At 37.9% G+C, this 16,267-nt stretch overlaps 1 protein-coding gene across 1 annotated transcript; it reads right to left on the reverse strand.

Annotated features, from left to right (window-relative positions):
• Positions 1–6,315: 6,315 nt before the first annotated feature.
• On the reverse strand, positions 6,316–15,992 carry LOC128244037 (putative uncharacterized protein DDB_G0271606). The gene is made up of 9 exons (XM_052962055.1): positions 15,895–15,992; positions 13,880–13,967; positions 11,494–11,549; positions 10,837–11,201; positions 10,526–10,597; positions 9,897–10,165; positions 9,089–9,189; positions 7,679–7,814; positions 6,316–6,564 (listed from the first exon to the last, which is right to left on the reverse strand). The coding sequence occupies exons 1-9, from the start codon at positions 15,990–15,992 to the stop codon at positions 6,316–6,318; spliced, it is 1,434 nt and encodes a 477-aa protein (XP_052818015.1).
• Between the last annotated feature and the right edge of the window lie 275 nt (positions 15,993–16,267).

Genomic DNA, 16,267 nt, shown 5'->3' on the forward strand with positions numbered 1-16,267 from the left:
TACCGATACGTCTCTACCGCTCCAGTAACTAAAAATCTCAAGTTAAACTGACTACAATGTATTACAACGTTTCAAATGAGTACGGTGGTACAGAGGTGAAATACCCAGTAGGTTGTTTTCCACCATCATTTAGCATTAACTTCACCGTCAAACCACGTGAAGACTGGACATGGTGATTTTATCAATATAAGTATATTGTAACTTAGCAAACTGATCCTTATAGAAATATGAGTCGCATCATTACTTTTATGCATAATAGTGACTAAAAATGAGCAGTGCAACCGTTGGTACTATGTGAAGGGCGTTTTCTATGTGTAGGGGAGATGTAAAATTATGACCCCCAGTCACAGTTTATGACCGGGGGCACAATATTATGACTCTGCCTCACACAGAAAATAACCCTCATATAGTGGTTTGTGTGAGACTCATTTTCCTATGTGTGGAGGAGTCGTAATATTATGACCCCCGGTCACAGTATTATGACCCCCCGGTCATAGTATTATGACCCCCCGGTCACAGTATTATGACCCCCGGTCATAGTATTATGACCCCCGGTCATAGTATTATGACCCCCAGTCATAGTATTATTACGGGGGTCATAACATTATTATGCCCTGTGGTGCCGCATAGCGGTGTTGCCGCATAAAGGTGGTCGGACTCGTTTATGCGGTGATTTTCAACGCATATAGAGGGTGACCACCTTTATGCGGCGACATGCCACGCATAAAACAACTAGATATGTGTCCATAGGACACTGGTGCACCCCTACATGATGCTTAGTAACATGTTATATCATTTGATCTTTAGCGCATATTAAGTTTGTCTTAAAAAGGTTGTTGTGCTCAAGCATGAAGAAAACTAATAAATAAATAGCAAAGTTTTAGTCACTTTTGGGAAATTTCAAACTTTAAAGTCCCATAAGGCTTTTATTTTTATGTTAAAAATGGGTTTAACATTTGTCTAAATAGGGAATGTCAACAATAAAACGTAAAGAAACACTCACTTTTAATTATCCTACATGTAAACATATAGTAAAAAGAATTAAGGGAGGTAATAAAATATTTTGTTTTCCTTATAATGCTTATTGGATATACAAATCTGTTAAAAAGCTTTAAGAAAACAGTTATTTCTTATATAATTTAACTTGAAAAATATATAATTTCTTTAGTATACTTTAGTCACAAAAATAGTGGCAGCCACTCCAAACACAAAGGCCTTATGAGGCTTTAAATTTGAAGGTCAAGGTCATTCAGAGGCCAAGGTTATCTTCATATTAATTTTTTTGAAGGTCCAGTTCAAAGCTTTGTTGTGTTCAAATATGAAATTAATAAGTATATTAATACCAAAATTATTACTTCACAAATATTTCCTTATATAATGTATAGTGAATAAAACAACAAAGGGCCATAATTCTGCTAAGACTAAACGCAGCAAAAATTCCTGTCTGTACGATCATCAACATATTAAGGTTGATCATCTGTGAAAGTTTGAACAAAATCCCCCAAGCGGTGTAGGAGGAGTTGCGTTCACAATTTTTTTTCCATATATAATGTATAGTGAATAAAACATCAAAAGGCCATAATTTTGCTAAAACCAATCACAGCCAAAATTCCTGTCTTTACGATCATCTACACATTAAGGTTGATCATCTGTGAAAGTTTGAACAAAATCCACCAAGCGGTGTAGGAGAAGTTGCGTTCACAATTTTTTTCCCTATATAATGTATAGTGAATAAAATATGCCCCCACTTAAGATGGAATGACCTTCGGAACTTAAGACTTTTTCAGAGGAAGAGAGAGTGAGTACATAAAACTAGATCCTGGTCTGGTTGAAACTTCATAGAAGTAACTAGTAATTATCGTTTATGTTTTAATGGGTTTCTTTATGCGGCGAAAGGGGGCCTTTCTGCCGCCTAAACATGCCCTCTGCATGCGTTGAAAATCGCCGCATAATTTTGTTTGACCATCTTTATGCAGCAACACCGCTATGCGGCACCACAATGCCCCGACATATATTGTCTACGAGTCAAAGTCACCAGGGTCTACCAAAGCAGCCCAACAAACCGACAGACAAAACTTACCCTGATAAGAGGTTTCTAGAGGACCTATAAGGTCCATGCCCACTTGCTTGAAAGCCTCGGCGGGAACTGTGATAGGTCGCAGTGGCTTCTTTGCTTTCTTCAGGTTCACCTTTCTTTGACAGTTGTCGCAGTTCTGTATAAACGTGTGTACATCTTCGAAACATCCTTTCCAGTAAAACCTAGTCGAAATCTTTTCCCATCTGAAACAAAGCAAACATAACTATTAGTCCAGATAAGTTACCAAAATACAGTCAACCTTGCCTTAGCGACTCACTGATTTAGACAACTTCCTGCCGTATACGACCCTGTTTACGACCGCCTGACGTAAAAAAATCTATATAAAGTCACTGACTGAATTAAAAGACTCCCTGTCTGACGCCACAAACGACCGTAATGTTTGCACCCCGTGATGATAATATGGCTTAATTAAACGAATTTCATGCATTTTTCAGTCATTAACATATAGCGCTTCGGATCTTGGATTTCTTACCAGCGTGTTAACTTTACTGTGTGCTATGGCAAAAATGTTTATTTTTCTCTTTTATTATCTGAGTTAAGTCAATTTAACCATAACTTCTAATATGTCCAAAATTGGACGATCTGTGGATGCACGAGTTCATTTTATATAATCCGTACGAACAACTTTTCTTGTGAGAAAATCGAATTGGAGCTACCAACCTAATTAAAATTTCGAAATTTCAAAATCCCTGCTCCTTTTAGTATTACCAAACAATAATAAAATATGATGGAAATATAATCTCATATAAACCTATCCATTACCCGATGAATAAACGCGGGATTTGAAAACTCAACCGATGTGCAGTAATATGATATCACGGCAGACAAAATGGCTTGCAAAACAAGTAAAAAGGAATTAGACAAATAATAATGCAAATACGTATACATATTCTAAATAGGGAATATCTTATATCAATTTAAATACCATAATCCAAGAAAAAGACAGGCATCAGGATTTACAAGAACAAATAATAAATTGAAACACTTGACGTTAGTGGACCTGAATTAAAAGACTCCCAGTCATACGTGACCTTTTTGTTAAGGTCTCACGGAAAGTCACCTATTACAAGTTTCACTGTAGTATCATTACTAAAAATAAAGCTAGCCATGGATGCACCTGAGACAAGTTGAAATCCAATACATGTTGTTCTAAATGTTCTAAATGACGATAGAATTATTAGAATTAGTTTTGAGTTTACATAAGCAACTTTCAATGACTGTGGCGTAGTGGTATAATGGAAGAATGCGGAACACTACACATGTTATGATCATGGGTTCGATCCTCATAAGTGCACAGATACAACCTTTTCCTTTTCGGCGGAATTCAAATACTTTCCTGGCATTCTTATAGTTTACTTGGAGGATACTGTCTACTTATTATGTGTACTCGGACCTTATTTGAATTATACATGCAAAATCGAGATAAGTGAGGTTCTCGTGATTTAGATTTTTACATAACATTACTAAATACAAACTATGTAATTCTTTCCAAAAATGAAATAACAAGAGCTGTCACTGTAAGAGACAAATGCCCCCCTAGCACATTGACCTTAATTTGACCTTTGACCTTGAAGGATGACCTTGACCTTGAAATGTTTGAACTCAAAATTTGCAATTCTGTGAAGTTTGATTCAAATCCATTCAATAGTAAAGAAGTTATGGCTGAGACACGAAAAAATTGAACTTTGACCTTTAAGTGTGACCTTGACCTTGGACCTGGGGGACCCGAGAGTTGGATGCGACACACCGTCTCATGGTGCTTTACAATTCTGTGAAGTTTGATTCAAATCCATTCAATAGTAAAGAAGTTATGGCCAAGACACGAAAGATTTGAACTTTGACCTTTAAGTGTGACCTTGACCTTGGACCTGGGGAACTGAGAGTTGGACGCGACACACCTTCTCATGGTGCTTTACAATTCTGTGAAGTTTGATTCGAATCCATTCAACAGTTAAGAAGTTATGACGAAGACACGAAACGGGACGGACGGACGGACGAACGAACGAACGGACGAACGGACAGACAGTGCAATCACTATATGCCTCCCACTTTGTGGGGGGGGGGGGGCATAAAAAAAACTTCCTCACTTGAGGTTCGAACCCACAACCGCTATCGTCATAGATCTGAACGATACCACTGGGCCAGCGACTCTATATGAGAAATTAATATCTGTAATTTCATTAAGTACAGAGCATTTTAGAGGACAATTAAATTAAAGTGAATATGCTAATGCATCAAGTAAATAAAATACTTATCAAAACAATAACATTTACCTGGAGTCATCCGATCATTACACCCCTATTTATTGACAATAAACTCGTATCTCATAATCAGCTTTTTTAAACGGACTATACTTTAATATTGCACACTGCATATCAAAATAAACCAGTATCATTTACTATTGGCATGAAAAGCGGACAATATATAGACAAAACACTTTATTTCAGTTTTATCTAATAATGGAATGATCCAAAGACCTGTTCACCTATATTATAAACTTTAAAATCAAGTACCGTTATATATTCTTTACCTTTTTCAGTATAATGGTTTTGTCAGCGAAAACCAAAATATTGCGTTCGGACTGTTCTCACAATATATTTACAGTTATTATAATCGAAAATTAATCATAACTGATACAAAGATCTAGAGCTTAATGTTAGTTTGTAAAACGACTCATCTGATACGCCTTATTTATACATACATGACTGTTTTAAAGCATGAAATAACTTTGAGAGTATCCCCTGCCTGTCGGTTGTTCGCTCTCAGTGTCCGTGTCCGTCATAATCCGTACAAGTCTAATAACAAGATAGTTGTCTCGTTATAACGAGATACTTAGTCGTTTTTACGAGATATTTATCTCGTTATTACGAGTTCAGTCACGTTTTGACGCTTTTGTTATTCAGCTTTCGTACTAATTTAAATAATCTTAAATGTCATATCTAACACAGGCTCACAGGAATCACAAGTTCCTTTTTGGTCATGATAATGAAATCATTATATCAAACTTACGTTTTTGAAACTCCCAAATGTCCTCCGTGATCTGATGCATGCATGCTCTGAATGATGTCATCTGTCTTCCCTTTCTTAACAACTTGCAAACGTTTTGATGAGCTGGTTTTCTTATAATACAACCCGTCATCAAAAATAAAAGGTTTGCACTTTCTACGAAAATTCCTCTTTTTGTTCTTGTCTTTTACAGAAACGGGATACTTCCCATTTTTTACAAACTCTACAACATCTGTGTAATCTTTCTCGTCCATGCTGCAAGGTTGGACTGACTGCTTACCACAGACCTTTATATATACACGCGTTTACGTAGAACTGCTTTCGGTGTCGCTGTCGTTTTCTTTGATGTTGAACGAGCGGCTTTTCTGAGGTAAATCAAAGGAACTATTTTTAGAAATGATGCAGTCTGCATAAAACATAAAAAACACCGCTCAGTGACATCATGGACTTTGATGTAAGTCATGGCACGAACAGTGACTGCTTAAATAGCTCCTCAAAGCCTTGCATTTTTAACACATTCGTTTTAAGCAATGCCTCCACGGTATGAACAAAGGCTATCTAACGTCAGATGAAGTAGAACAATGTTGTCTTTGAAGTTGAATCATATACAGCTACGTTAAAGCGACTTATGTATATTGTATTACATTGATGATAATTTAAATGAAATTCAAATGGAAGCAATTTTATATTTCATTTCAATAGATGTAGACACAGCAGCTTCTGCAGCAGTAACATGCAGCGGCTCCAGAAGCAAAAACAACAACAACAAATATAAAAGCCATAGAAACACGACAGTGACTTGAATTGATATAGATATGTTAGTAACAGGCTAAGTGGGGGGGGGGGGGGTCAATATTTTACAGATAAAATCGGGGGGTCATTATTTTATAAGGGGAGTCAGTATTTTATAGAAAATGGTCATTATTTTATATAAAATAATGACCGGGGGGTCATTATTCTATGGGGGTCACTTTACAACGTTACACCGGCTTCTGCGTTGGGCATACATATTTAATTTAAATACCATAAGATTCCAACTACTCAATGGAAAAGAAAACCACAATTGGATGTAATAATTTTGCAATAACTTAAAAAAAAAGACCTGATGATGTGCTAAGATATATTCTTCTCTTAAAACAAGTAACAAGTAACATATAAACTTAGGGTAGTTCAAGTAAACATTATTTCCTTAATTTAACGTCAATTTTGCTTTAATCGTGAATTGGTTTCGTCGAGCGTTTCGCTTTTTTGAATCGCTCCGCCTTGGCAGCAGCGGCGGTCGCCTCCTCTTCCGCAGCCTTGCGAAGGTCTGTCCGCTCATCTTGGATGCCGTCCCAGATGTCAATGTCGGTGACGTCAGAATGGATGTGGATGCCGGGGTCGATGCCTTTCTCGCGGATCATTGACTCCAGGGTCTCCACGTTTGCCTTGGACAGACGCAGGTAGCTGCATTGCAGGATCTGAAATATACTTTACCCTTGGGACGAATGCACCCAAATAGTTTTAAGCGTTACTGGCTAAAGTTTCTTATCAAATTCAGCCGAATAACTAACTTCAAATTGATTTAACACAATAAATAGTTGTTACTTTGGTAACATTCAAGATAGTCTCCTTTTAAAGTCTCAAACATCTTACACAATAAAATGTATTTGCTATAAACTATATATTCCTATATTAAACACGTGATCCTCGGGTGGAGCCAATTTTAAACCCAGGGGCATAAATTTTACAACCTTGATAGAGGACCACCATATAATACTACATATGCAATTTCAAGGGCCTGGGCCTAGCTGTTTCGGGCAATAATATTTTAAAAGCTTTCCCTATATATCTTTATGTAATCACGTGACAGGTAAGGGTTAGTGTTCTATTATGACCCCAGGGACATGATTTGAATATTATTGATAGAGGACTACAATCTAATGTTACACACGAAATATATAAGCTCTAGGCTAGCTCTAAGTTTTTTTCCGATCGGTTGCCATGGCAAGTATAGTTCTGGAATTCATTTCCTTGAACAAATTTAAAAAGGCACCACCCAAGGAACATCCCAGTGAAATTTCATCTACATTGGCTAGGTGGTTTAGGAGAAGAAGTCGTTTGAAGCAACTGTTGACGGAAGACGGACGGACGGACGATGTATTAGCTCTGCTACATATATGCATAGCTGTGTAATAAGTTTCACACCAACAAACATTTCTACTAACAGTTTTAAACTAATTTCCAAATAATTATTTGCAAGACAATGACAACGAGTATTGCCAAATAGGCAATTAAAATTACAGACGTTTCGCCTCGATACACAGACGAGCTTACGATGAACTATTATTGAGGCCCATCCATCAATAAAATTTGCAATATTATTGACTCAGTAAAATTGACAATCATTTTTTGAGGTTCATAAGCGCAATCAGGTTACTAAACATTTTCGATCTCTGATATCGTCTGTAGATTAACCATGTTTTCTATATTGCCCACTCGCGTTCAATATTATCATCAATGTCCTATATTGACAATATTACTACATTGTACCAATTATTGTTCATATATATGGGCCGCTGAAATAGCATTTACCTTTTCCGGTTCAATGTCCGCTTGTTCTGTCGAGTGGTTAAGGCGGCGGAGAACTTGCTCCAGGTGTTCGATACGCTTCTTTTGGGCGCGGTTGGAACCCACGTCTAGGCGATGGTGGTCCTCTGTGATCGGCTTCCTGTGGGAGAAACGTGACACGTGAATGTATGTTTAACGCACATGGGCTATCACGTGGTTAAGGTGGCGGATCACTTGCTCTTCTCTAGCTGTAGATCAGGGATGTTGCGTAAGAGGCGCAACTTGGATGCGCAACTTTAGACTTGCTTCCTCCTCGCCAGAAACAAAAAAATCAATTTATTGCCTAAGAAATAAATTTATTTATGATACTTTCAACGGATCTAACTCATCAGTCAGTAAATTATAAGTACCGAGTTTCCAATTTTGATAGTATTATTTAACCGTCTCGTCTCGCTGATCTCACAACGTAATAATTTCACAGATAATTTATGCAAACCCGGATTACGCAGTATTTTCACAAGCTTTTAATCACACCCTACCTCACCCACTTAATAGGCCAGTTTGTTTTCACGGTATCATACCAAATATAGTCCTTTCATTTTTCGCTTATAAGCCGTGCCTGTTTGTGTTCATATTAATTTTTAATTCTTTTTATTCATGTTGTACATATTTTGTTTTTCACACAATCAGTCATGCTTTTTGCTATACTGTCATCTTACTTTTTGACTTACATCATGCATTTTGTATTCTTTAATATGTTCTATTGGAGGATGTTTAATTTACCTCCAACTTTGTTTCGGCCATGTATATTGTTCGTTTGTAACCATATACGTCATTTAATGTGAATAAATGACATTTTTCAATTCCTATCCTAGTTTGTCAATTACTCGAAACAAATGAACTCAACCCATACTTTTAAGAGAGTACTCATAAATATATAATGTTGGTTTAGATGGTGGTTGTGAGGTTTGGGTGCTCTCAAACGAACGGTTTGGTTATTTTAGACTAAAATGATGCATTTTGGGATATATTGTTTATTTTACCCTCTCATTGACATAAGAAGTTTAACTGGTACAAATTTAGGACCGGTTCGTACCCAACCGCCTACAATTGATCTGCTCGTGCTCTGTTGTCGAAATCCTATATGAGAAACTTGGGTGTGTAATAACACATGGTACTTATGCTAGAAAAAAAGCAAAACAGTAGCATATTTTAAAATGTTCACTTTACAAATAAAAGATAGTTTCAGGTATGTATGTTTCTACGTTTATGTTAACTATCTAAGATCATCCTGCATTCAATTTTGTTCCATTGCTTTTTGTAAAGGAATGAGTGAAAATCAATATTCCGGATAAAAGATATCCGAACTACGCATCAATAATATGTTAACATACGATTTGTTTTTTACAGCTGGATATATAACTCATATCTAACCTGTTGGAGTAGTTCCTGGCCTCGTTTAGAATCATCTCCAACTCTTTAATGGCGTGTATGTCCAACACAGAAGCCGGGTCGGCGTCCGACAACCGTCGTGACTGTATGTATGTAAGGAAACAATTACAGATTCAATAAGAACACTCTAGGAACGTTTGATAAAGTGCATCACCATTTGGTGCTATGATGTAAAACGATCGATGACTAAGCAAAGTGTTCATTTGAGAACATAACAAATTTTTAACAATTTAGAATATATATATGCAAACTGTTTTATATCCTTTGAAATATAAGCAAATGTAAAACGTAACGAAACGTTGCGCCACTATATCAGAACTTGACATCCTTTTTTAATTTACATGCAGACGACAATTAACAAACATCTGGTGCACCAGTCAATTATAACCACGTCCCCCCCCCCCGCCCAGGCCCGGAGAATAGCGGGGACTATGACTTTCGGTCCAGCCAAGCCCGGGTAAAATCCCCGCTCTGCAGGGACGAACTGCTGGTAAAATCCCCGCCAAATGCCCCGCACCCAAGGGACCCTATGTTAGGCCAATCCTCCTCTATTTTGGCGCGAAGACAAAACCACCGCATTCACACGGCACTGAGGGGCCACCTGAAAGGTAAAACCACGGCCCATTTCCCCGGCTATCCCCGGACCTGTGGGTGGGCGTGGTAACAATTGAATGGTGCATTGTTACATATATTTACGATTGTATACCCGGAGTCCTTGACATTCCTTTTTTAACTTACATGCAGACGACAATTAATAAACATCTGATAAAATAGATTTTAGATTTTATACCCGGAGTCCTTTGGTCTGGCTCATACGTCTATCCTCCAAAATGGTGGTTTCGTCCGCGTTTTGTACGGTCTCAATGGCCTGGTTGTACAGCTGCTTGAGCTTCAGCATGTCCTTGTCCGCCGTTTCCGGGTCATTCAACCGGATTTCCGGTATTGGTGCAGAATCCTTCAGAGACCCCCGGCGAAGTGACCCTCGCCGCCCCCCGGCCCCGGAGTAGGGGTGGGAATGGAAGGAACTCTCGGGATTCTCTTTTCGCTCAAGGAATTTCACTGTTAAAGAACAATTTTTTAAAAGAAGTTTTAACATTTTTACATGTTGAATTTTTCAACAACCATTAAAACTGTGATCATGCTTATGAGCTGTCTGTATGTTTTTTGCGCGACATCTTGACGAATTTCAGATATATAATTTCAGTAAGAGAAATGTTCCAGATAGTGACATATTACATCGAGTGAGCACTAATCATTTTTTATAAGATTGAACGCATTCAGACACACTTAGCCGAGTAGTCACCCTAAGACAAAAACAAACATTAATACATGAACATTTTGATATGTTAGGATTGATCACACGTTTTTCTTTTTTTATATTCATGATATATGAACGCAGGAGGGCTTCATTTCACTAACCTTTGTGATCAGCCGGTAGGCTTTGGCGCCTGGACTGGTGGGCAGCTCGAAAGTGTGCCTCCTTTTCTATTTCTGAAAGCAAACACAAATGCATCGTAACATGCATTTATACCATCATGATATCCTGTTTGTAATATATATGTGCACATGTAGTGGCAGATAGCATTTGTATTATAAACAGTAAACCATAGATGAACATTATTAGGAATTCATAAAGCTAGTACCTTTAAAACAAAAGGAATAATAATAGTTAAATCATTGCTATAATGAATATCAAAATGGTGATTGAACATATGTATTTTCAGCCGTACCACTGAATTTCTTCACAGATCCTGAAGCTTCTTGTTGCTGTTGTTGAATTGGCCGCTGCTGTTGATGATGCCGTTGTTGTTGCTGCTGCTGTTGTAGTTGCTGCTGCTGTTGGTTATGACGGTGTTGTTGGTCCTGTGGGGTTTGCTGGTCCTTTTGCCCTCGCTGACCTATAGCCACGTTATCCACAATATCGCGATAGTTCGCAGTATGCGTGTCAATCGCGTGCGTTGCCATGGGAGTCACGTTCCTAGACGATGACGCAGATATTGGTGTGTCTGAGGTGTTTTGAAGTTGTCGTCTGCTGCGTGGCGCGGATTTTTCAAAGTCGAAAAGCCGAGATTTGGTTTCCGGTTTGCTGTGGCAACTGCAAGAGTTTAAAATCGTGTTAAATTCTATATCGCTGTATTTTTTATTTACTAATGTTTCTTGCAAATTTTTTATTTAATATTGTTTTTACAACGGTCCAAGGACGGTTAAGGCAATTTTCTCCGTATATAACTTCCATCTGCGTTTTAGTTAGAGAACTACATCATTTATATATAATTAAGGTTTGGAAAATGTGTTAATATATTCGAACATATCCGTTTCTTTTTAATGTAAAATGCTCCTGTTAAAATTAATTAGGTTGGAAAACTGTTGGCTCTTATACTACTTGCCTTTTTGACTTGGGTTTGTTTCCACGAGGTTGTTTTTCTGGCAGCATTTGTCTGTCCTATAATGGATCATAAAACTATTATTGTATGGATGATATGAAAATATATGGACGAGCTCTGAACTTGAGTCATTGTTTATTGTAGGTATTTATAATTAAGGGGCTGATGGATCGACCCTTAATGGGGTGGATGTAGAGCCGATTACCCAACTGAGCTGAGAGATTGTCTTGTTTGTTTATTTGAGTTTATCAAGGTCTGCCCGCGCCCATTGGCTGTATTATGGCTTGACCCCGCCGTGACGCCATCACCGACTTAAATTGTGTTTAAATGCCATAAGTGACATGAGATAGAAGTGACAGCAAATACAGACATTGGAAGATGTGAAGAAACAGTGAGATACAAGAGATCCGGGTGCGATACCCTAGCTCCTTGCTAAGAGACCTATCGGTTCGTTAACGTGCTCGGTGTTAAAGCACCGATACAGTGGATACAACTTTCCTAGATTCAACCAGTACTAAGTACACCACTTTTCCAAGCAATACCCTTTAAATGCCGAGCGCCTGGCAAGGGAGCTACTTGTACCGACTTTTAACGTCTTTTGGTATGACGCGGCCCGAGATCGAACCCACGACCTCCCGCTCCCAAGGCGGACGCCTTAAACACTAGGCCACGGAGATTGTCCTTTACCTAACTAACCCTTAACAGTGTGTGTATACCACGTGATAAATTACGTCATATATGCTACATCGGAAGGCAAAATTTTGCTTAAATGAAAACAAAGTCTTAGATAACTTTTCTTTTACTACTCCATTTAAATAAAACAAAGGGCAGTCTTTGCCGTTTAAAGAGCACCGCCTTCGTTTTATTACCGGAGTTTGATAAGGTGATTAGTTTCATCAAACACTTCGATAAACCTGTTTCCAAAATATTGTTTTGACAGTGCCCCGTCAGACGGCCGTTTTGTGGAAAGGTTTAACGAAGTGTTTTAACAAACTCAACTCTCAATCAAACTCTGGTAAATGACCGAAGGCGAGGCCTCGTAAGCGACGTAGACTACGCTATGTTTCATTTAAATGATGAAGAAACAGTGAAGTTATCTTTGTTTTAAGTCTTCATTCGAAGCAAAATGTTGCCCTTCGACGCAGCATTTATGACGCAATTTATTACGTGGTATACACACGCACTGTTTAACGTTGTACTTTTATTTAACGATGCCCCCAGGCCCAATTTCTCGAAACTTCTTAAGTCCCTTATAACAGGATTAAGCTAATCTCACTATTTTTGTTGTTCTATAAAATGTGTTATATTTACTTCTTCAAGAATTTTTAGAAATAATGTAGGAATAATCTGTATGATTATCAGAATAAACTATTTTTCATTTATCAAAATTAATTTTCAGTATGTATTTTGGGTATTTGAAAAAAGGGACTTAAGCCTGTTAAGCTTAAGAAGTTTCGAGAAATTGGGGCCAGGACTAACAACGGGCGTGACGTCACCCCTGGTGAGAGTTTGAGTCTTGTAAGGTTATTGGTCAAAGTGCACAGACAGGATGTAACCCCGGTTAGGCTTTCCTAGATTTTCGCAAGACGCTTCGTATATTTTTTAGTGGTGAGACTTAAAATCGAAACTGCGAGCTCTTGGTTGATTGGCAAGTGCTTTACTATGACCCCACAGATCCGCCGCGCGAAGAGACGGACCCCCTCCCCCCTTTAAAGAATCTATTTTGAAGCCATTTAATGACTGACTGTGAGACCATCTAAATAAATAATGAGTAAACACGTTAACAAATTAACAGAATGATAGTTTAAACTTTTTTTTATTTTACAACGATTGTGAAACAAGTTATTTCAACATTATATTAATCACTCTCGTTGGCACGATGTTGCGCGAGAGTGTGGTCTTGTGTTGTGGGGAAAACCGGAGTACCCGGAGAAAACCCACTTGTCCGGCTTTGTGACCGCAAAACAAACTCACATTCGCCCAGGACGGGAATCGAACCCAGGTCGCCTAGGTGAAAAGCGACTTAAACGAATTAAAGAGTGACTCTTAAAAGATCCGAAGGAATGTCTTTCAGACACATGACGAACGATTGAGCCTTTAACGATCTTAAGGAAACGTCTCTTTAATGATCCGGAATGTCCCTCTAATAAATTGACATAATGTGCCTTTAACGATTGAGAGAGTTGCCCATGGCATATGTAATCGAAATGGATGTCATTAAACAAAATAACTGAATGCTCATTTAACGACTGAGGTTGCGGTATTTGAATTATTCGAAAGAATGCCCCGTTAAAGAATAGTTTATCTTTAACGACTGAAAAAGTAGTCTTTTAATCTAAAGGAAATAACTCCCCCATTAACGATCTCAACGAATGTCTGTTTAACGTACCTTTGTGAGAAAGGAGTTTTCCTTGAGATGTTTTTTCTCGTTTTCAAGTCGCTCATGTTGCTTCCGTATCTTTTCCTGGGCCTTCGAACTGAAAATACGGTGAACACTACTTATCTTTCAGGAACTTGAGATACGGCCAACAGTTCTTATTATTAAGGAACTGGAGATACGGCCAACACTTTTTTTATCTTTAAGGAACTTGAGATAACGGCTAACAGTTCTTATCTTAAAGGAGCTTGAGATACGGCTAACAGTTCTTATCTTTAAGGAGCTTGAGATACGGCCAACAGTTCTTATCTTAAAGGAGCTTGAGATAACGGCCAACAGTTCTTAAGTTTAAGGAGCTTGAGATACGGCCAACAGTTCTTATCTTTAAGGGGCTTGAGATACGACCAACACTTCCTTTCTTTAAGGAACTTGAGATACGTCCAACAGTTCCTATCTTTATGGGGCCTGAGAGACGGCCATCTATCTTATCTTTAAGGAGTTTGATAAAACGGGCAACAGTTTTATATCTTTAAGGGGCATGAGATAGGTCAAACAGTTCTTATCTTTAAGGGGCTTGAGATAGGTCAAACAGTTCTTATCTTTAAGGGGCTTGAGATAGGTCAAACAGTTCTTATCTTTAAGGGGCTTGAGATACGTCCAACAGTTCTTATCTTTAAGGGGCTTGAGATACGTCCAACAGTTCTTATCTTTAAGGGGCTTGAGATACGTCCAACAGTTCTTATCTTTAAGGGGCTTGAGATACGTCCAACAGTTCTTATCTTTACGGGACTTGAGATACGGACAGCAGTTCCTATCTTTACGGGGCTTGAGATACGGCCAACACTTCCAATCTTTAAGGAGTTTGAGATTACGACCAACAGTTCTTATCTTTAAGGAACTTGAGATAACATCATGACCGCCAACAGTTCTTATCTTTAAGGAACTTGAAATACGGCTAACAGTTATCTTTTAGAATTTAAAAATACCACCAACAGTTTTTTATATTAAGAACAGGAACTACGGCCAACTATTATTATTTTTAAGAACTGGAAATACGGCCAATACTTCTTATCATTTAGAACCTGGAAATACGGCCAATACTTTATCTTTTAGAACCTGGAAATACGGCCAATACTTCTTATCATTTAGAACCTGGAAATACGGCCAATACTTTATCTTTTAGAACCTGGAAATACGGCCATTACTTCTTATCATTTAGAACCTGGAAATACGGCCAATACTTCTTATCATTTAGAACCTGGAAATACGGCCAATACTTCTTATCATTTAGAACCTGGAAATACGGCCAATACTTCTTATCATTTAGAACCTGGAAATACGGCCAATACTTCTTATCATTTAGAACCTGGAAATACGGCCATTACTTCTTATCATTTAGAACCTGGAAATACGGTCAATACTTCTTATCATTTAGAACCTGGAAATACGGCCATTACTTCTTATCATTTAGAACCTGGAAATACGGTCAATACTTCTTATCTTTTAGAACCTGGAAATACGGCCAATACTTCTTATCTTTTAGAACCTGGAAATATGGCCACTACTTCTTATCTTTTAGAACCTGGAAATACGGCTAACTTGTTTATGTGTTAGGACCTGGAAATACGATAAACAGATCTTATATTTCAGAAACTGAAAAAATGAATAACATTTCTTATATTTTAAGATCGCGATATATGGTAAACAGTTCCGGTCCTCTATAAAGTATTGTTTTAATTTGATATGAAGTGTTAATTTATTTTAATACATAATGGCGTAATTTCTGTGTTATTTACATACGAAAATAATAACGATAATTCGATAGTCTATTTGCATCGTTATCAGACTGTCATTTGTAAATGCATCTACATGTTTTTTTTTGAAGAAAAAAAGAGTTTATCTTCCTGTTCTGAAGGTCTTTCTAACTCACGGTCAGATCACCAACACGTGAAATTCAGTAGTCTTAAAATACGACATGCATGTATGTTAAAGTTTTAACTTCAGAAAATATTTACTAAACAGCCTACATGCTTGTGTCATCATATATTGTGTCTTGATGTTTCCGTAACTGTTGTCTCTCGTTCTCCACGCGCACCTGCTGCCGGTGGAGTCGCTTCGCGTCCATGCCGCCTCTGAATCCAAATACAGGGAAATTGAAAGGCCGGAAGTGGTGTGAAAAGGAAAGATAAAGCGACGTATGATAGATCGACAGGGCTGTATTAATCGAAGACTTATCGATGCAAATCAATGTATTAACTTATTTTTCGATATACTATTAAAATTGGTATCTGTCGGGGATTGGTAATTTGACTATGACCAAGATTTTGGTTCAATATCAGGCGGCTGGGCTGGGCTTGTCCCAGTAGTTTCCATGGTATAATTCTACTCAACAAACTTACA

This window comes from Mya arenaria, chromosome 8 (assembly GCF_026914265.1).
Source record: "Mya arenaria isolate MELC-2E11 chromosome 8, ASM2691426v1".
NCBI classification, from domain to species: Eukaryota; Metazoa; Mollusca; class Bivalvia; order Myida; family Myidae; genus Mya; species Mya arenaria.

Bases quoted from the DNA above. Each gene is read 5' to 3' on its own strand.
- LOC128244037 (XM_052962055.1), bottom strand. From the start codon at position 15,992: ATGGACGCGAAGCGACTCCACCGGCAGCAGGTGCGCGTGGAGAACGAG. The intron at 10,598-10,836 runs GTACGGCTGAAA...GTTTGCTTTCAG, and splicing joins ATCTGTGAAGAAATTCAGTG to AAATAGAAAAGGAGGCACAC. The intron at 9,190-9,896 runs GTATAAAATCTA...ACATACATACAG, and splicing joins GCCAGACCAAAGGACTCCGG to TCACGACGGTTGTCGGACGC.